The sequence below is a fragment of the Arabidopsis thaliana genome, chromosome 2, assembly GCF_000001735.4.
Source record: "Arabidopsis thaliana chromosome 2, partial sequence".
Taxonomy (NCBI): Eukaryota; Viridiplantae; Streptophyta; class Magnoliopsida; order Brassicales; family Brassicaceae; genus Arabidopsis; species Arabidopsis thaliana.
The window spans coordinates 17,918,916-17,937,008 of record NC_003071.7 but is presented as its reverse complement, the minus strand read 5'-3'; the positions used below and the strand labels follow the sequence as shown (position 1 = coordinate 17,937,008).

General features: G+C 35.0%; 6 protein-coding genes, 2 long non-coding RNA genes and 4 other non-coding genes across 16 annotated transcripts; 3 read left to right on the top strand and 9 right to left on the bottom strand.

Moving 5' to 3' along the window:
* The first annotated feature begins 1,260 nt into the window (after window positions 1-1,260).
* On the top strand, window positions 1,261-5,755 carry AT2G43140 (basic helix-loop-helix (bHLH) DNA-binding superfamily protein). 2 transcript variants are annotated; one of them, NM_001202809.2, is made up of 6 exons: window positions 1,261-1,676; window positions 3,060-3,361; window positions 4,133-4,264; window positions 4,408-4,473; window positions 4,553-4,621; window positions 5,276-5,755. In NM_001202809.2, the coding sequence occupies exons 1-6, from the start codon at window positions 1,370-1,372 to the stop codon at window positions 5,327-5,329; spliced, it is 930 nt and encodes a 309-aa protein (NP_001189738.1). In that variant the 5' UTR covers window positions 1,261-1,369; the 3' UTR covers window positions 5,330-5,755. The 2 variants fall into 2 exon arrangements, with proteins under 2 accessions (NP_001189738.1, NP_001318410.1); NM_001337017.1 differs by having other exon boundaries at window positions 1,261-3,361.
* On the bottom strand, window positions 5,157-5,546 carry AT2G09420. The gene has a single exon (NR_140533.1). It is a non-coding gene; the product is annotated as an other RNA (long non-coding RNA).
* Window positions 5,756-5,981: 226 nt separating the features above from the next.
* ARA4 (P-loop containing nucleoside triphosphate hydrolases superfamily protein) lies at window positions 5,982-7,402 on the top strand. Its single transcript, NM_129875.4, has 2 exons — window positions 5,982-6,438; window positions 6,800-7,402. Exons 1-2 carry the CDS (start codon window positions 6,105-6,107, stop codon window positions 7,108-7,110), a joined length of 645 nt encoding a protein of 214 aa, NP_181842.1. The 5' UTR covers window positions 5,982-6,104; the 3' UTR covers window positions 7,111-7,402.
* A 468-nt stretch (window positions 7,403-7,870) lies between these two features.
* Window positions 7,871-9,828, bottom strand: AT2G43120 (RmlC-like cupins superfamily protein). Of its 2 annotated transcripts, none has more exons than NM_180054.2 (7): window positions 9,486-9,792; window positions 9,336-9,385; window positions 9,175-9,213; window positions 9,054-9,082; window positions 8,905-8,967; window positions 8,716-8,816; window positions 7,871-8,636 (listed from the first exon to the last, which is right to left on the bottom strand). In NM_180054.2, the coding sequence occupies exons 1-7, from the start codon at window positions 9,668-9,670 to the stop codon at window positions 8,138-8,140; spliced, it is 966 nt and encodes a 321-aa protein (NP_850385.1). In that variant the 5' UTR covers window positions 9,671-9,792; the 3' UTR covers window positions 7,871-8,137. The 2 variants fall into 2 exon arrangements, with proteins under 2 accessions (NP_850385.1, NP_001323927.1); NM_001337016.1 differs by having other exon boundaries at window positions 7,924-8,636; window positions 9,486-9,828.
* Window positions 9,829-11,969: 2,141 nt separating this feature from the next.
* Window positions 11,970-12,259, top strand: AT2G09415. Its single transcript, NR_140532.1, has one exon. It is a non-coding gene; the product is annotated as an other RNA (long non-coding RNA).
* Window positions 12,260-12,466: 207 nt separating this feature from the next.
* AT2G43110 (U3 containing 90S pre-ribosomal complex subunit) lies at window positions 12,467-14,990 on the bottom strand. Of its 2 annotated transcripts, none has more exons than NM_180053.2 (6): window positions 14,630-14,990; window positions 14,268-14,463; window positions 14,095-14,167; window positions 13,139-13,188; window positions 12,925-13,038; window positions 12,467-12,838 (listed from the first exon to the last, which is right to left on the bottom strand). In NM_180053.2, exons 1-6 carry the CDS (start codon window positions 14,940-14,942, stop codon window positions 12,718-12,720), a joined length of 867 nt encoding a protein of 288 aa, NP_850384.1. In that variant the 5' UTR covers window positions 14,943-14,990; the 3' UTR covers window positions 12,467-12,717. The 2 variants fall into 2 exon arrangements, with proteins under 2 accessions (NP_850384.1, NP_001325066.1); NM_001337015.1 differs by having other exon boundaries at window positions 12,542-12,838; window positions 13,139-13,452; window positions 14,630-14,988.
* Window positions 13,372-13,446, bottom strand: AT2G43141. Its single transcript, NR_140765.1, has one exon. It is a non-coding gene; the product is annotated as a snoRNA (small nucleolar RNA).
* AT2G43139 lies at window positions 13,532-13,610 on the bottom strand. Its single transcript, NR_140764.1, has one exon. It is a non-coding gene; the product is annotated as a snoRNA (small nucleolar RNA).
* AT2G43138 lies at window positions 13,693-13,771 on the bottom strand. The gene has a single exon (NR_140763.1). It is a non-coding gene; the product is annotated as a snoRNA (small nucleolar RNA).
* AT2G43137 lies at window positions 13,852-13,928 on the bottom strand. The gene has a single exon (NR_140762.1). It is a non-coding gene; the product is annotated as a snoRNA (small nucleolar RNA).
* Window positions 14,991-15,164: 174 nt separating the features above from the next.
* On the bottom strand, window positions 15,165-16,362 carry IPMI2 (isopropylmalate isomerase 2). The gene has a single exon (NM_129871.3). It carries the CDS (start codon window positions 16,322-16,324, stop codon window positions 15,554-15,556), a length of 771 nt encoding a protein of 256 aa, NP_181838.1. The 5' UTR covers window positions 16,325-16,362; the 3' UTR covers window positions 15,165-15,553.
* Window positions 16,363-16,512: 150 nt separating this feature from the next.
* Window positions 16,513-18,083, bottom strand: AT2G43090 (Aconitase/3-isopropylmalate dehydratase protein). Of its 2 annotated transcripts, NM_001202808.1 has the most exons (3): window positions 17,680-18,082; window positions 17,285-17,592; window positions 16,580-16,827 (listed from the first exon to the last, which is right to left on the bottom strand). In NM_001202808.1, the coding sequence occupies exons 1-2, from the start codon at window positions 18,050-18,052 to the stop codon at window positions 17,297-17,299; spliced, it is 669 nt and encodes a 222-aa protein (NP_001189737.1). In that variant the 5' UTR covers window positions 18,053-18,082; the 3' UTR covers window positions 16,580-16,827; window positions 17,285-17,296. The 2 variants fall into 2 exon arrangements, with proteins under 2 accessions (NP_181837.1, NP_001189737.1); NM_129870.3 differs by having other exon boundaries at window positions 16,513-16,827; window positions 17,285-18,083.
* Window positions 18,084-18,093: the final 10 nt, after the last annotated feature.

Sequence of the window (18,093 nt, the reverse complement as noted above, 5' to 3'; positions counted from 1 at the left end):
AAGTACCCAATTTTTGATTCTTTAGATTTGATGAAAACGATGGAAGGAGAAAGACGAGGAGTTGACGGAGAGATAGATGCGGTGAAGATTGAAATCAAATATTGCAGTGGAGTTACGATATCTATTTGTTTCCGCCCAAAAAGAAGAACTCCATCCTACAATCAAAAGAACTAGTTAAATATTTCTGTATGAAGTAGAAATTCTACAACCTAAAAGTAAGAATAATATACTTACATGTCTTGCTTGTAATGTCTTGTCGCAACAGACTTACGTGATCCGTTAGCAAAATTTAAAACGTTAAAGTAATATGTTCATACTCCTCAACATAACCCTAGAAATGATGAAACAATAGTATAGATATAGACATATAGTAATCAGCAACAAAGTCACATAAAGATCCTCATCATGGAACAAATGGGATCTTTGCCCATCTTAAACATAAATGTGGAATCTAAATCAACTGTTTAAAAACAAATACAAGGTCTATATCCTAATCAATGGACGTTCACCATGGTTTAATTTAATAAAAAGTGCATGTGTATTTTTATTATAAAATCAACTAAACGTATAAATGTAAAATGGATGTTTTGTCATGGTCTGCCTTTCTCTTGGATCATATGGGTGGTCGAAAACATGAACAATGAAATAGACTTTTAAAATCAGAATAAACTATAAGTATCCATAATAAAGTACAAAGTTAAATAACAATTTGATTCCCATATTAATACAAAATGGAATCTTAATGACCCACTTGACGATAACTAAACTAATATCCATGTTAATTTCATCACCCAAAAAATAATGAAGGCTTCGATTCTCTGTAAATGTATTCACTAACATTTGTACAGTCCATCATCATTTTGATATTTGCTTCTCTCTTATGAGAATATAAAATTGGCATTTTAGGCTGTAAAGTTTATCAATGAATATGCCCGGAATCATTATATCGATACCGTCATACATAATAATAACTCCATTTAAAATTGAATTTTTGATAGAATTAAGATTAACCTAATAAAACGAAATATCTTATAAGAAAAATGATGCTAAGTTATAAGAAAAATTCGCAAATAACGTCAAGCCACCATCTGTCAACCACGTGAGGTGCACGTGCGTTGACGGGACCGTGAGTAGGAGACTCTCTCTTGGTCAAGCACCCACAAGGCACAAGGACAAGCCATCGCTCTAATTTGTCACCCTTAGTTTAATTAATTTAATTTAACAGTCCTAACTATAATTAGTAACCCTCTTGCATTATCATATAGTATTAATTAATAACTACTCAAAGTCTCTTTCTCTCAAACCCTCTCCTCAAGATTTTTTCCTAAGCATCAGATTAGCTTTTGTAGGGTTTTTCTTTTCCGGTTTCATGTACCCTCCTAATTCCTCTAAGTCCACCGCTCATGACGGCGGCGGCGATGCCGACACCAATCAATATGACTCAGCCGCTGGAGCTACCCGTGATTTCTCCTCTCTTGGCCCTCAAACCCACCATCATCCGCCACCGCAGCGGCAGCAGCAGCATCAGCAGAATCCCAACCTCGTCGGCCATTATTTACCGGGCGAGCCATCTTCCATCGGATTCGATTCCAACGCTTCTTCTTCGTCTTCTTTGTTCCGACACAGAAGCTCTCCGGCTGGATTCTACGACCAACATCTTCCCACTGATCCCAACGGTAACTTTTTCGTTTCTTTATTTTTCCAACTTTTTTTTCACCCCACCAAAGAGTTCTCCTCCTAATTAATTGGATTTAATTAGTGCTGAATCTAGTCGACATAATTTACATATTATACAATTATACACATATCAAGAATTTTTTTTTTAAGTGTTCAACTTTTTTTGCACATTAAAAAATTTGTTACAACATTTAATAAATATATGTTTCCTATAAGTTAGACAAATTTGGTATAGAAAAAAAAACAAAATTAAAATTCCATATTAGTATTCGAAAACATTTTAAAAAATGAATATGTTATTTTACATCGATAAAGTCGGCAAGTAAATTGGTGTAGCACGTAAGTTTTGACTTACTGTAATCTAAACCATGTAGTCTTGGTTTTGTTTCGATGACTTAAGTAATTTGTCTATAGGTTGGAATTTGTTTGGTTTCCCTCCATACGACTTTTGTTTTGTTTTAATTAAAGACCAATAAGTATCAACCACGTAATTGAAAACCTAATACACATGTAGTTCTCAAAATATATCTATTTGCTTTAGTCAATACTTAATCTATCTCTAGATCTTATACACACCTTTCTCTTTCAGCTTATGTCTGAAGAGATTAACCATGGTTGATCTTAGTCATATGTATACATGTGTACACACGTATATATACATGCATGAATAATCAAATACGTATTTCCAATAGTGGCAAGTTGTTTATTTTAATAATGCAATATAAAACACACACTTGCCAAAAGTATATGTTAAAAAACGAATCGTTACAAAAAGAAATAAAAGTATAGTCCACTTGGAAATAATATATCCATCCCACTTGCTCTTTTTCTTCTGACAAAGCAGCCATGATGGCCTACCCCTGCTGACATGGCTTGATCATGGTCACTATTTTGATTTTTGGATACGCCTACTTGTCATTATATATAATAAGCTTTATTACTATAGTGTTAGTTGCAAGTAATAATTTATATTATTTTTGTGCAATTTGATCTTCGGTTCATTGCATATGTCCGGTTCACATTCCCTGTAATCCATGTGCGAGCCCCAAGAAATTTTACCCCCTCTTGCATTATTATATACATACTACTTTGTATAGTATATGATAGTAATTGGAATTCGAATGGTGAATATTTCTAAGATTCTTTTTCAGGAATCCTTATTCTCTACCAAATTGGCGATAATTAAAATATATATAAGTAGAGAGACTAGAGACAAAGGAAGGGGTCCTCGAGTTTCGAAGACGACCCATTCTCTTCTTATTTTGTACTAAAGATTTTTAAAATCAAACTGGTTATTAAAATACTGAGATAACAAGTTATAAACCTACATTACATTCTTTCTTTCTCTTTCAATCTAAATTTGTTGATGGAAGAAGGAACAGGTTTTTCTCTAGGACGGCCAAACGGAGGCTACGGCGGAGGAGGAGAGCAAGGGCCGTCGAGGTTGAAGTCGGAGCTGAGATTCTCTAGTGGGAGTAGTAGCCATCAAGAACATAATTCTCTACCGCGAATCTCGGAGGTTGAAGCGGCTGCAGCGGCTAGAAACGGTGTCGCATCAAGTAGTATGAGTTTTGGAAATAATCGTACTAACAATTGGGACAACTCGTCTTCTCATATCAGTTTCACCATTGATCAACCCGGAAAACGGTCCAAGAACTCCGACTTTTTCACCTTAGAAACTCAGGTATTTTCTATAACTTTAATTTGAGGTTATTTATGTATGTGTATCAATACTTTTAGATTATTTTTTTATACAACAAAGTTAATAAATCTCGGATTCTTCTAGGTAAAGGGAGAAAAGAGTGAATATCCCCAATGTTAGTTGTTTTGTGTATTATTAGTTTCTATAGGCTTGGAGAAGGTTTATGATTGATCTATAATAGGTTGACAACTTGATACTAAGAAAGTATATTATCATATCGTATGAAATTTTATATCAGTTTAATTAACTTCCATAAAGTTAGCAATAGAATTCCATGTTGAAATATTGCCAACAGCAATGTCTATGTCACAGGTTCATGTGTATAAACTGCTTGGAGAAGGTTTATAACTTTTCACAAGTCCTTGGCAATTAAATGATTTGTGTGTTTAATTATATGTATGGTCCACAAGTTGTATGCTAACAAGTGTTATTATATAGTGCGCGTCATATACAATATGAATTCTACAAGCCCAATTTAAATTCCATATCCACAACAGAATTCCAAGTTGAAATAAATGCCAATAAAGTGCAAATAGCCAAATTTCTGTGTGTAGAAGCCAGAGTTGAGTGGTTGTGTAATAGATATAAATAGCTTAGAGAAGGGTTATGATTAATTTATGTATATTTTTCACAAGCCCTTTGCTACCAAATGATTTTTGTGTAAACATTCTCACTGATGTTGGTTTGGTTATGATATTCATTGAGTGGTTATACATTGATTTTCATCTCAATATATATGGTTTTGACTTTTAGTATAGCATGCCGCAAACAACTCTGGAAATGGCGACAATGGAGAACTTGATGAACATCCCAGAGGACTCGGTGCCTTGTAGGGCTAGAGCCAAGCGCGGCTTCGCGACTCACCCACGCAGCATTGCTGAAAGGGTTAGTTTATTCTATTATTATGGTGATTACTATTGCATAAGTCTAGATACAAACTTAAAAGGTGAATTCATTTGAAACCAAAGAAAACAAGAGTAAAAATTAGGTTTTATATATGATTTGGTTTGCGTGTTTGTGGTATATAGGAGAGAAGAACGAGGATAAGCGGGAAGCTGAAGAAGCTACAAGAACTTGTGCCTAATATGGACAAGGTAAGTGATATTATTTCTGTTTTTAATGTAATGTTGGTGTGGTTTTACATATCTATAATAAGTTTGAAAAATTTGGCAGCAAACGAGCTACGCAGATATGTTGGATTTGGCTGTTGAGCATATCAAAGGTCTTCAGCACCAAGTAGAGGTGCGTCCTTAGATACAAAATGAATCTATATATGCAAAAGTGACATTTTCTCAAATTGAAGCAAAGGGTGATCATATTCCTTCTATGTTGGGAAAATGTTACCTTAAAGCCAAATTTTAGTATTTTAGAAAATAGTTATATTAATATAATGGTTAGTTATTGTCCAATATGATCATAACCATGGATCAACCATTTACTCGGACGTGTTTTTTTTCTTCCAGAAAATTTCATGACATATCAAAATGTCATGCACGTGAAATTAAAATATTACATTCTCATGATCTCTTAACAAAAGGGTTTTTGCGTTGGTCTCATGAAAATGTTTTCGTTATGTTCATTTATATCATTTTCACCCAGTTGAAATAAAACTGATCATACATGCATCTTAAATTTTGTTAAAAACTTTCGTAATAGAATACGTTAAGTCGTTAACAGTAGACTCTTCTAAGAATCTAAGTTAAGAATCATGCATAATAGATGGTTATACATTATATACTATATATTTATCATACACTTGGTCTACGTCATGTTTGATCGGTTAGATTCTGATGTCCCGTTTATTCACATGTCTAGGTCTCAATGTCTTATTCAAGCTAAGTATGCATATGGAGAAATTAATATGATTTTTTAAAATTATCTCTTATATATGTGCAGTCACTGGAAAAGGGAATGGAGAGATGTACTTGTGGGGCATGCAAGAAGCGATGATGAATGATATTGTTCCAAGTATGATGCAATAAAGTATAGAAGAAAAGGAGATCACTTACGAACCAAATTCTAAGACAGAAAGAAACATAGCAAAAAGGAGTTATTTTGGAGGTCTAAAGAAAGTGATGATGGATTAATGAAGGCTGGTTTTGTTACTCTCTGAAAGTCTTGACCTTTATTATAACTTAAAATTCGATCAATCGATTTTTTTTTTCCTGTTTTCCTCAAAGTTGGTTAATTTTAGCTTAGAGCAAAACCCATTATTTGAGATTGAAAGAGATGCGCGTTTGTGTGTGTGAATATAATCCTACGTTTTGAATTTTGATCTGTGAATAAAAATCTCAGAAAAACATCAGGAGGATCATAGTTGTTTTCAACAAATGTATATAAAATAAAACCTTAATTGAACCAAATTCATTATTTCAAGGAAATAAATGTACTCAGACCAATTTATTTTTTCTTTTGAAAACTCATATGGAAAATCCACTTGGTTACCAATTATTTTAGAAGTTGTAAATTACACACACACACAAAAAAAATGTGTACTCTTTGAAGAAGTTTATTTCATCAATTTAGAAAAGATTCTTATAAAAAAATACATAATTAATAAATTAAAATAGAAATAAATCATAATATGAATTTTGGTTAATTATGATGGAATTAATTTCATGCGCAAAATAATACTCATTAATTGCGCTCACAAACAACCTAATAAAATCCAAACAAAGCTCTCTTTCTCCAACAAAGGCGTTACAGAGAAGAAGAAGAAGGAGAAATGTCAGACGACGACGAGAGAGGCGAAGAGTACCTCTTCAAGATTGTTATCATCGGTGATTCCGCCGTCGGCAAATCCAATCTCCTCACTCGCTACGCCCGTAACGAGTTCAATCCCAATTCCAAAGCCACTATCGGCGTCGAGTTTCAGACTCAGAGCATGCTCATCGACGGCAAAGAGGTCAAAGCTCAGATTTGGGATACCGCCGGTCAGGAACGCTTCCGCGCCGTTACATCTGCTTATTACCGTGGCGCCGTTGGAGCCCTCGTCGTCTACGATATCACTCGTAGCTCCACTTTCGAAAACGTCGGTCGCTGGCTCGATGAGCTCAACAGTATGTGTTTCGATCTCCGATTTTTGAGTGAATTTATTCAATTTGAAGTGAGATCTGTAAATCTGAGTTTTGATTTTGAATAGAGTAGAGATTGGATTTGGATTAGGATTGAATCATAGCGATAGTGATGCTGCTGGTTAGAATTTTTAGATCTGAAGATTTATGATGACTTCTTAAGACTTTGATTCAAAGTCAAGTCAAATTTATCTACTTCTTTAGGTTTATGATTATCATGAAACTGAATGATGAAGATATGCAATGATTAGTTGATTCATGTTTGCATCTTTACTCTATTGAGCTTGAAATTGTGATAGGTTGAGTTTAGAGTTAGTTTGACAGTAATGATGAATCTTTGGTGCAGCTCATTCTGATACAACAGTAGCAAAAATGCTTATTGGGAACAAATGTGATCTCGAGAGCATAAGAGCGGTGAGTGTTGAGGAAGGCAAGAGTCTTGCTGAGTCTGAAGGTTTGTTTTTCATGGAGACCTCTGCGTTGGACTCGACCAATGTAAAGACGGCTTTCGAGATGGTTATTCGGGAGATCTATAGCAACATTAGTCGAAAGCAATTGAACTCTGATTCTTACAAAGAGGAGCTGACTGTGAATCGTGTTAGCTTGGTTAAGAACGAGAACGAAGGGACAAAGACATTCTCTTGCTGTTCGAGGTAACATCTTTGTAACGGTTTCTCTTTGTCCTGAGGATTGGTTTCGGGTTGAATTGTGTTCCTGGTAAACTTATAGAAAGGCAGAGATATATTCTTATAGTTCTCAGTTAAAGTAAAAGAAGAAGAGAGAAAGATGTTTTGAGTTTCTTTGTTACGCATACAGAAAAAGTTTGGTTAGTGTATAAGTTATGTTCTCATTTGTAACTTTTGTAAACTTATGATTGTTAAATCAATTTTGATATTTTCCAACTGCTCTTTAATTCGATGGCCCGCAAATTTATCTAAACAAAACGATAAGAATATTTATTTCAATTTTCAGTTTTGGTTATTAATTTCGAATAGATGTGGCAGTTGAAGCAATGTTGTCAGTATATTCATTGCGGCCACTATAGTTAAATCATAATGTCGAACCAAAATAACAGAAATTGTAATTGATGTTATTTAATTGTATAACCTATAGATAAAAGAGTTCACATAGTTATTTGAGATAAATTCCAATCTGCCTCGAATACGTTTTAATCTTAGTTATAAAATGGTCTGTAAATGATAACATAATTATACTTATTAATAGTAACAAATACGTTTAAAATGCATAAACCTCACTACGCTATCAAATTTAATATAAGATGTTTAAAGTAACAATCATGTTAATGTCACTTCATTATGTTAATACGCGTTTGGTATTTATTATTTAACAATTGTTTTGTCTGTCTTATTCACATAATCACATTGAGATATTCTAAGAATCGTATAAAGTGTCTTATGCTTTCTTCATATGTTAATATTATAGTATGAACAATTTGTAATTTAAACTAAAATAGTGGAAGACTTCCTTAATAATGATGACAATGTTTGGAACTTGAAAAATAGTCAGCCTCGGATTTAATGGGTTCCCACCCACAAATTTAGCAAAAGATACCAAAAAAAAAAACATTTTTATTTTCATTTTATTTATCCAATTAGAACACAGAATTAAAAATAGAAAGAAAAGAACCGGAAATAATAAAGTAGTGGTGATTATTAGTTCTTTCTCATTGTGACCTCCAATACTTGGCCATTTCGAAGCCATTCTTACCATAGTGATAATCTTCAATGGTCATATCAATCTCAGCTTGAGTATTCATCACGAACGGACCGTATTGAACCACCGGTTCACCAATCGGTTCTCCAGCAATCAACACAAACCTCAATTGCTTTGAAGATGACTTGTTCCACACGCTAACACCATCATTCCCTGGTCCGAACACCACAACACTGTGTGCTGGAATAGGCGAAGAGTTCGAGGAACTGAAAACGCCGCCGCCTTCACCGCTCTCTAGAATGTAAGCAAATGCGTTCCAAGATTCTGGAACATTCTGGTGGATTTGAGCTCCTGGTTGGAGAGTGAAATCGAGGAACATAGTAGGTGTTCTTGTGTAAACAGGTGATTGAATTCCCATTGATTCTCCTGCAATGACTTTGACTTCAACACCGTTTTGTTCTGCTTTTGGTATGTCTGAATGCGACAGTTCTTGGTAGTTTGGTTCTATCCTGTCGAAATGAAAATGAAGAGTCAACTTCCGGTTTAAAAAGAGTCCAAAATGTCGAATTTGCAAGTGGGTTTAGTTACATTTTCTCGTTGGAGGAAAGATTGATCCAAAGTTGTAAACCTTTGTTGACTTCTTCTTCAGGCATTTCAGAATGAATGATTCCTCTTCCTGCAGTCATCCACTGTAAAAATGTCCAGTAACTTTTTAGGTTTTTTAAAGCTCTTTGGGTTATGCAGTAATTAAACAGTTTTTTTTTTTTCTGTTCTTACCTGAACATCACCAGCATATATTGTACCCTTGTGACCTTTGAAGTCTTGGTGAGTGATTCCTCCCTAAACCACATATTTAAAAATTCGAATAAGATAATTTTATAAAAATTTTTAGAAGATTCATAATTAAAAAAATGTATTTTAATTACCTCTAGTACGTATGTAACAGTTTCAAACCCTGTTCATCATAATTTCCACAAAATGTTAGAGAGACATTAGATAATTGAAAATGGTTTTTATTTCATTTATGTATGTAATGGTGATATTGACCTCTGTGAGGATGATCAGGGAAGCCAGCTGGAGGCGAAACTGCTCCAAAGAAAAAAACATAAATTAGAAAATCATCAATAAATATCTGTTCTTTAAATGGATAATTAATAAATAAAAATGGTTATTTTTTTAAATGGATAGCTAAATAAATAAGAATTTACCGGAGAATTCATCTAGCATCAAGAAAGGATCTAACAACTTCTGCTCACTCCTGAATTCATAGGAAAAAAAACCCAGAAAATTTCTTAGACTTGTAAAAATCATTTAATTTTCCTAAGAGAAAAAAAAAAGAGAGAGACTAATCAAGGAACCTGGAAATGCCACGTCTAACGACGGCTCCATCGCCTTCTTTCTGAAGCTTAGCGAAGACTTTCTTGATAACAGGTCTTGATACGAAATCTTGGGAAGTAGAAGAAGACATTGATTTGATGTTTCTGATAAACCTAAATGAAAACAAACCTCCAAGTGAATTTGCTCTGTTTATTGCAGCTCTCATATACTTTAAAGTCGTCTTCTCTTCTCTCTTTTTTTTTTTTGTTGCTTTTCTCGGTAATAAACGAATTTTGGATGTGTTTTGGTGTTGTGATTCTGTGTGTCTATTTATAGAAGAGAGAGGATCAAGACTGTCTTTGAATTGGTTGTGGGCCATGATGGGCTTCAAAAAGCTTACACCGCCGCATTGTTTGGAATCAACACGGGATGCATTGTGTCATGCTCACGTCACTCTGATCTAACATTTGTTCTATATGTTTCTGATATGTCTTGCAACTAATTTAATCAGTCAAATGACAGAAAAACGAGAATAATTTTATAACCAAACTATATTGATACTGAAACTATGGTTTATGTTTTGGTTTAAGAAGGTTTAAATATGGTTTCACGTAAAAACTTGTAGTTGTTATGATTTTTGTATGACAAGCAAAATTCTAAACCAAGATTATATAAGTTTATTTTCAGTTCAGTTTTCATTGTTGTTGATTCGGTTATAGACTAGACTGAATAACTCGGTTACTTTCTTTGATTGATCAATATGCAAATTTGGATTCAATAGTTCACGATAAAGTGAAAAGTTTCTGAGCTATAAGAGAGTGAAAAGTAAACTAGACTTTAAGCTAATAAATAAGACAATGTCGTAACTTTTAAAATAAATTAATTTATTGGCCAATATGAATTGAATCTTCTGATCATCCCCAAGTTTAAAAGTTTTAAAATATGGATTAACATCGAAGACCAGTTCAAAAGTGAACGAATAAGAGAGATTATCTCTAGACACTTTCTACTAGCCAACGTGTGACATAGGGATCTGACACGTGTCACTTTTGCATACATAGACACATATGTAACCTTGACGTCATCAAAATTGGGTTACAGAAACATATCTGTATCTCCGATGAATTAAATTGGAAGGTATGCGTTCGCATTTAGCAACAAATAAATGAATCATGCTTACGTCATAAGAATATTTGCGAATAAAGTTGTCACTTTCGATAAAAATCAGAGAGGAATGATTTGGCCATCATCAGAATTACTGTATTTTATCAGAAACAAAAAGTAAGAATCGAATTGCTTTTTTAGTCTTTTTTTTTACATATTTTCTGATTATCATTTTTGTAACATTACATACATGTTCTAGAAATGTACTATATTCAAATACTCAAAATCATTTAATATATGCTTGCAGCAATTATCTTATTCACTGTCTATTGAGTATTGACTGGGAAATGATATGTGTTGGCTTAGATTGGCTTTTCACAGAACTCTTTAGAGCCGGCATGAACGACTTCTCTCCTCGCCACTGCAGTTTGAAGCCACCAATCACTATCCTATCGAGCTAATCCAAAAAAAATGTGACACATAATATACCTAAGCAATACGTGTGCTTCAAATTGACATAAACATTAATTTGAGTTTTGTTTTTCTCCTTTGGCAACAAACCTATAATGTTTTTTATATATAAGATGGACCCTCTAACTATTTTAAGATTATTTAATTTAAATATAAGAACATCGAATTATTACACACTTCCTCGTTTCTTGTTTGCCAGTAGGCTACCTAATAATATGAAAAAAGGATAAAGTTAATCTAATTTTAAATTGTAATCAATATAATTTGGAACCGTTATTAGTTAAGTGATTGATTAAGAGATTTAGACGTTTCTATACTATGTTTACAGTACTACATTCTAGATCAATTTATGAGGTTCGTAAGTTTTAATTTCTTTTAAAGTCTTGAGAAGTTTCTGTCATTATCTAAGTTAAGTATGTTTATCTGAATTTGTCTCGCGAATCTTATATCATTATTTGCAATCATACTATAAACTTAAAAGAGAATCATACTACTGTTAAAACTCTTGCCAATGATATGTAATTAGAAATGACTGAAGCAGAACGCATAGATATGGAGAATGGTGTACCACTTTTTTTTGGTCGAAATGAATGGTGTAACACTTCATGAGATGAAAACAGATGGGATGCAAATAGATGTCTAGCTAGTGGAATAAAGTATGGTGGAATGAAGTATTCATCAAAATTTTGCTAATTAACCATTTATGTTGAATGGAGTGAGCATTTCACTCGGTCCACTTATCCCACTAAAAATATCATAGGGGTCTTCACAAACATCTCTAATGAAACAGAGCTATGTACTGTACACTAAAAAGCAAAACAATGAGAAATCTACGTTATCTTAAAAGTATGTTATAATGGGATCATCATCTTTCACAAAACTAAAAAGACATTACTTTGAATGTCTCTTGTTTAATGGAAAGTTCTAAAGTCAAACATCTAGAAGCTATTTGGGTGGTGTTTCCACTATTTTCTGCATTTATGGGATCTTCTTCCCCACCATCTATTGGACAAACACACTTTTTCTGCATTCATGGACATATAGATAATATACTTTTATACTATTGATTTGACTTTGAATGATTTTTTTCAGTGAATCTCAAGTTCTATATGAAAAATATCATTGTGAATATTTGGTAAATGAGTTTCACTAAAGAAAGTAAAACTAGAGTGGTACTAACACTCAATCTAAAACCTTACCTTTCTACTTTGTGCATGCTCTTTTTGGGCTTCCTTCACTCAACTTTTTAATTACAGTCACAAGTGAAAAGAAAGATGAAACAGACAATAAAACATTGCATACACAACTATACAAGGGAAATGAAAACAATAGTTCCGGACTGCATCAAAGGCATTTCCAGCAACTTCATCTTGCATCTTTTGTCTACTTTCTTTCTATAACCTGTTTAATGAAAAAGCTGGTAAGTTCCATTTCATTGAGCACTAACCCTGAATCTAAAGTAAGTAGTGTTATGACTTCATTTCAGCTCAGCAAATAGTGTTATGATGATTTGTGGTCTTCGACGTCCAATTATTTTTTTATGTGAAACATTACAAAGATATGGGATAATCAGCTCGAACAAAGAAATCTCATATCCTGGGTTATGTTAGAATTCTTTGTAAAATCTTGGAGATGAAAAAAGAGATTAGTATTAGATTTGTTTTTTAATTTTAAGAATTTGATACAATTAATAAACAGTTATTTCTTGTTCTTCTTCTTTAGGTTTGGAGAAGGCTTTGGACCATACATGCAGATACGAAGTCTTCCTTCTAGGACTCTCTGGTGGAAGCAGTTTTTATACAAATCCCAAAACTCATCTCTGCAAATATAACAGAACAAAAATCAGAAAAAATTCCACTCGTTGATGATAATGGGGCAGCTTGTTCAAGAGTTGAGAAACCAAACCTGACTTGAGGCAATGTGAATAAGGAAAATCCCTTGACATCTGGGTGCATGTCGATCACAATCATATCTAAACGCGAAAGCCCTAAAGCTTCTATGTCGACTAGCTTTTTGATCCTGCATAGAAGAGCAAGAGGACAGTCAGGATCTAGAGCAAGAAGGATATGGAGATACAAGTAAAGGGAAACAATGAAAGGATGTGATGAGATTTACTAACCTGTTTGGTGTGCCACTCCCAATATTAACCCGTTTCTTCAACAGAGATACCTGCAACACAATGAACTAGAGTTAATAATTCGAGTCATATAACAATGAGCTTGAGAAATTTATATAAAGATTTTCGGAAACCATTTCTTTTTTAAATGAGAGTTTCATATTTAGACCAAAGCAGAAGAATCTAATTCTATAGTCTTCTTATATGCAAATTAAGAAACAAAAACAAGAGCTGGAATCAGACTGACGTGCAAATAGTTCGTTCAGCATTGCATACGCCTCTGAAATATCGATATACTTATCATCATTTCCCAGACTCTTAACATGAAAGACAGACAGAGAGAGGGAAGAATAACATGAGTATATGCATAAATGCTTAATGATGGATATATAAAGGGATCAGACTGACGTGCAAATATATATTGTTCAGCATTGCAAGTGCCTATGACATATTGATATATCTTATCATCACTTCCCAAATCCTTAACATGAACTAAAAAAGAAAGAAATGAACTACATGAGTATGCACCAACTCTTAATGTTATATATATATAAAGGGATCAGACTGACGTGCAAATATATATCGTTCAGCATTGCATGTGCCTATGATATATTGATATATCTTATCATCACTTCCCAAATCCTTAACATTAACTAAAAATGAAAGAAACGAACTACATGAGCATGCACCAACTCCTAATGTTATATACATAATGGGATCAGACTGACGTGCAAATACATTTCATCCGCACAGCAATTAGCCTTAGAGATATCGTATTTTTGTCATCATATCCCAAGTTCCAGAGAAGCAAGAACAATGCATTCCACACAAGAGAACCAAAACAAGATTCAATAACGAAATAACTCAAAATGCCAGTTTCAATTTGTTCTCTCTTTTCTATGTGCTTAGAATTAAGTTCAGTTCTCTATAGACAAATCATTATAAGAATAAAACACTACCTGTTCCTCAACCTTCAAATGCTTTGAGAACAACTTCACTGCTGGACATTGCTTAGTCAATGAATGCAAACCCCTACATACATAAGACAGGACTCAGTCTAAGCAACTTTCTATTCAATCAAGCATTATATCAATCAATAACAAAGATACAAGTACACATATTTACAATGTACCTTAGAAGTTCCAAAGATCTCAGAGCAGAGGAACTAATAACAAGAACAGATGGGTTTCCCGGTTCAACTTTCCTTTCAAGTGACTCTCCTTCACAAAGAGTCTCTCTCCATGAAGACCCACAAGAAAGCTTTATATGTTCTCCCAAGTTGCTTACATCTTGATCCAACCCTTGAGATAACTCAACTATACACGTATCTGCAATTAAACCAGACAAATCTTAACTTCATCAGAACTTGGGAAATCTGTGCATTGATAAGTCGAATGAACAATCAAAGCTCGTATTTTTTTATATCTAAACCCAATAAGATATACTTAAACAGAAGTACATAAATACCAAGCTAGAATAAAACAAAGGACGAACCTTTAATGGGTTCAAGCTCTAAAGAAGAAACCTTGATACCAATGGCGGAGTCAAGATGATTCAAAAAGTAGTTGAGCTGCTCAGAGGCCGATACCGGTTCCGAATACAGTTGCTCGTCTTCGTCGTTGTCGGTTTTCTGGTCGTTACTTCTACTCTTCTCAATGGTCTTATCAAAGGTGGGAGCTTTCGACTTCTTAGTCTTCTTAGTAATCTTAGTCTTCTTCTTCTTCAAATCTTTCTTCGGACCATGTGATGGTCTTCGATTTCTTTTAGGGTTTTTAACGGCGGAGGGTTTTAGCTCTGTAGTTGCCATGTTTTTCAGAGTATACAAACAATGGAGAAGAAGAGCGGCGTTATAAAGTAGGAGTCGCAAATTTAGGTTTAGCGATGTCCTTTCTTTTACCGCTTAACGGTTATTTTATATCGGTTTGTTTAAACCGCCAAATTTTCAATAACCAAACCAAATTGGTTAGTAGAGTAAGTAAAATATGCCATGTACTACAATGAGAAAAGTTACCAACGGAATTATTACTTTTTTGCTAAAGGGTTTTCGTTGTAAATTTTCTGGGTTTACATGGTACTTACTTAACGGGCCAAACCCTACAGAAATGGGCCAACAATAAACTAAAACAAACTAAATTTACAAACAAAAGAAGACTAAGCCCAAAAAGGGAAATTGATGCCCAACTTGGAAGAAAATAAGGTTGCAACAACAATATTCGCATAATTTAGTAAACACTCACCATATTCACATATCTTGGAACATGTCGGTCTATTTTGCTTTTGATTTCTTATTCTTTAGGTAACAACAACAATACCAAATCAAACAAACATAAAAAAGTTAAGAAAATAGAAAACTCTAAAACACAAATATTCATCAAATAGTTATGCATACAAGAACACCATCATGGTTATGGAAGAGGATTAAGCTAATGATGGAATCATTCCCATCATCCTCGCATAAGCAAAAATACCACCAGCATCAATAACCGGTCCAGCATCACCGATCGACTTCAGCTTATAGTTTTTACCGGTCGTGTGATTAGTCAATAAACCACCACTATCACTCAGCTCGATCGTCACCGTATCTCCTGTCTTACACTCCTCACAGACTCTAACCTCTGACTCGAGCGGAAACACCTCTCCTGTAGCAACCGAGTTACGGAAAAAGATTCTTGCGTAAGACTCAGCAACTATGGCTTTAGCTCCAGCTGCTCCAAGACAGACCGGAGCATGTTCACGTGACGATCCGCAACCAAAGTTTTCGCCGCCGATTATGATTGAGTACTTTGATCTGTTCTCTCCTGGCTCAATGAACCGTGTTTTGTGGAAGTCTGGTAGACCAGAGAGAGCGTGAGCGGCGATCTCATCACGCTCTTGCTGGTTCGATGGGAAGGTGCAAGCGGCTCCTGCTGGGATGATCTGGTCGGTGTCTATGTTGTCTTTCAAGACATAGCAGAGGCCGTGGAAGGTTGTGTTGGCTAGGGCTTCGTTAGAGTCGGATTCTGAGGCGGCAGCACGTGGGATGATGGTCGGGGAGGATGTGCCACGTGAAGTGATGGAGATAGAGGAGGGGATTAAGGAAGTGGAACCATTGAATCTTAAGAAAGGAGATCGGAAGGTAGCCAAGGAGGAAGAAGTTTTGGTTGACGAGCAAGGTAAGGCTTGGGGAAATGTAGGAAGAGAATACGCCATTGTTTCTTTACTTTGTTGAGTGAGTGAGAGAGTTCACGATGAAAACAATTTAAAAGGAGAAATGTTTGTACCCTCCTATTTACGAAAGTGCCATTCAGAATTCCAAACGTGCGTTTTGATATACTTAGGTAGGTCACAGTGAAACAAAGACTCTAGATACGGATGCCTAAAAAGAAGTGTTAATATTTCTCTATACTATATGACAAAAGTGTGTTCGATCATTGTGTGAGAAAAACAGAGCTCCTGTTCTGTTCTCATGACCAGAAGATTATATTAGTGGAAGACATGAGAGAAAACGTCGTTTCAAATGGGATGGGAAACTATGCATTTTTTTAGCAGCTGATACATCCAAATGTAAACAAGAAACTGATACTGAAGACTAAAGCCGATAGTCATATATATTCATAAAACATAGATTAGGTTCATAAGCTTTTGGAAACATTACATATTCTTATTATTGGATCAAGATCCTTGAAGTGACTCTCATGCACTTCCATTGACACCTGCAAAACAAATAGAACAAAAAAAGGAAAAAAAAAAAGGAGTCTTAGAGACAAAATAAGAGTGAAGTATTGTTCTACTATCGGACACTCAAGTCTTAATGGATATGAGCATGGAAAAGATCAGCCAACATCATAACTTTTACCCTCCCAACAACTACAATCAAGAGATGTACAATCTAGAAATTGAACCAATGGAAAGATAAAGTAAGTCTTAAGCGAAGAGAAAGAATAACAAGTCATTATCAATCTCACACAAAAACTAAACCAACACATTTTAAACAACACAAAACTAGAATCCCAACTACTGTGTTCTCTTTCTCTAACTAGAACCATTGAAAACTATGTTTTGCATCGTTCAATTCAATGTCAAGCTTCCTAGACTATTCCACAAATTCGATCTCAATCCTAACCTATTACCAATCCTCATCATCATCATCATCAAGTTACAGAATCATACCTGAAGTCAAAATCAAGCAGCAGCAGATGGAATCATTCCAGCTTTCCTAGCATAAGCAAATATACCACCAGCATCAATCACTGGTCCAGCATCACCAATCGGCTTAAGCTTGTACTCTTTCCCAGTCGTATGATTGATCAAAATACTATCTCCTTCCCTCAACTCAACAGTCGCAACATCACCAGTTGTACACTCATCACAAACCCTAACTTCAGAATCCAAAGGATAAACCTCACCAGTAGCAACAGAGTTCCTGAAAAAGATTCTAGCATAAGACTGAGCCACCACTGCTTTAGCTCCCGCTGCTCCTAAACAAACCGGAGCATGTTCACGTGACGATCCACATCCAAAGTTTTCACCGCCAATGATGATTGAGTACTTCGTCTTCATCTCACCTGGCTGAACGAATCGTTCCTTGTAAGAAGCTGGAAGACCAACTAAAGCGTAAGAACCGAGTTTCTCGTATTCCTCTGGATTCGAAGGGACGAGAGTGAGAAACTCCGCGGGAATGATTTGGTCAGTGTCGATGTTGTCGCCGACGACATAGCACAGTCCATGGAAGGTTTTTCTTTCTTGTGGCTCGGCGGCGGAGCGAGTGACGAACGATGAGGATGCTTCTCGAGAAACTAGGGGTTTGAAATTGGAAGCGACGGATGTTGAATTGAATCTGAGAAATGGAGATCGGAAGGTGGCGAAGGAGGAAGGTTTGTTCGGAGAAGCTAGGGTTCGTGACAATGTAGGGTTTGCTGATTGCAGAGAAGCCGCCATTGTTTGTTTCTCTTTGCTGTGGTCAAGATTGAAGCAAGTCA

What these genes read in the sequence shown, in the direction of transcription:
- AT2G43140 (NM_001202809.2), top strand. Translation starts at nt 1,370, where the DNA reads ATGTACCCTCCTAATTCCTCTAAGTCCACCGCTCATGACGGCGGCGGC. An exon ending in TTTTCACCTTAGAAACTCAG is followed by an intron (nt 3,362 to 4,132) that starts GTATTTTCTATA and finishes TTTGACTTTTAG; the next exon opens with TATAGCATGCCGCAAACAAC. An exon ending in TTGTGCCTAATATGGACAAG is followed by an intron (nt 4,474 to 4,552) that starts GTAAGTGATATT and finishes AAAATTTGGCAG; the next exon opens with CAAACGAGCTACGCAGATAT.
- ARA4 (NM_129875.4), top strand. Translation starts at nt 6,105, where the DNA reads ATGTCAGACGACGACGAGAGAGGCGAAGAGTACCTCTTCAAGATTGTT. An exon ending in CTGGCTCGATGAGCTCAACA is followed by an intron (nt 6,439 to 6,799) that starts GTATGTGTTTCG and finishes TCTTTGGTGCAG; the next exon opens with CTCATTCTGATACAACAGTA.
- AT2G43120 (NM_001337016.1), bottom strand. Translation starts at nt 9,823, where the DNA reads ATGGCCCACAACCAATTCAAAGACAGTCTTGATCCTCTCTCTTCTATA. An exon ending in GATGCTAGATGAATTCTCCG is followed by an intron (nt 9,214 to 9,335) that starts GTAAATTCTTAT and finishes TCTTTGGAGCAG; the next exon opens with TTTCGCCTCCAGCTGGCTTC. An exon ending in CTTTCCTCCAACGAGAAAAT is followed by an intron (nt 8,637 to 8,715) that starts GTAACTAAACCC and finishes TCATTTCGACAG; the next exon opens with GATAGAACCAAACTACCAAG.
- AT2G43110 (NM_180053.2), bottom strand. Translation starts at nt 14,942, where the DNA reads ATGGCAACTACAGAGCTAAAACCCTCCGCCGTTAAAAACCCTAAAAGA. An exon ending in AGAGCTTGAACCCATTAAAG is followed by an intron (nt 14,464 to 14,629) that starts GTTCGTCCTTTG and finishes GTTTAATTGCAG; the next exon opens with ATACGTGTATAGTTGAGTTA. An exon ending in AGATCTTTGGAACTTCTAAG is followed by an intron (nt 14,168 to 14,267) that starts GTACATTGTAAA and finishes TTATGTATGTAG; the next exon opens with GGGTTTGCATTCATTGACTA.
- IPMI2 (NM_129871.3), bottom strand. Translation starts at nt 16,324, where the DNA reads ATGGCGTATTCTCTTCCTACATTTCCCCAAGCCTTACCTTGCTCGTCA.
- AT2G43090 (NM_129870.3), bottom strand. Translation starts at nt 18,052, where the DNA reads ATGGCGGCTTCTCTGCAATCAGCAAACCCTACATTGTCACGAACCCTA.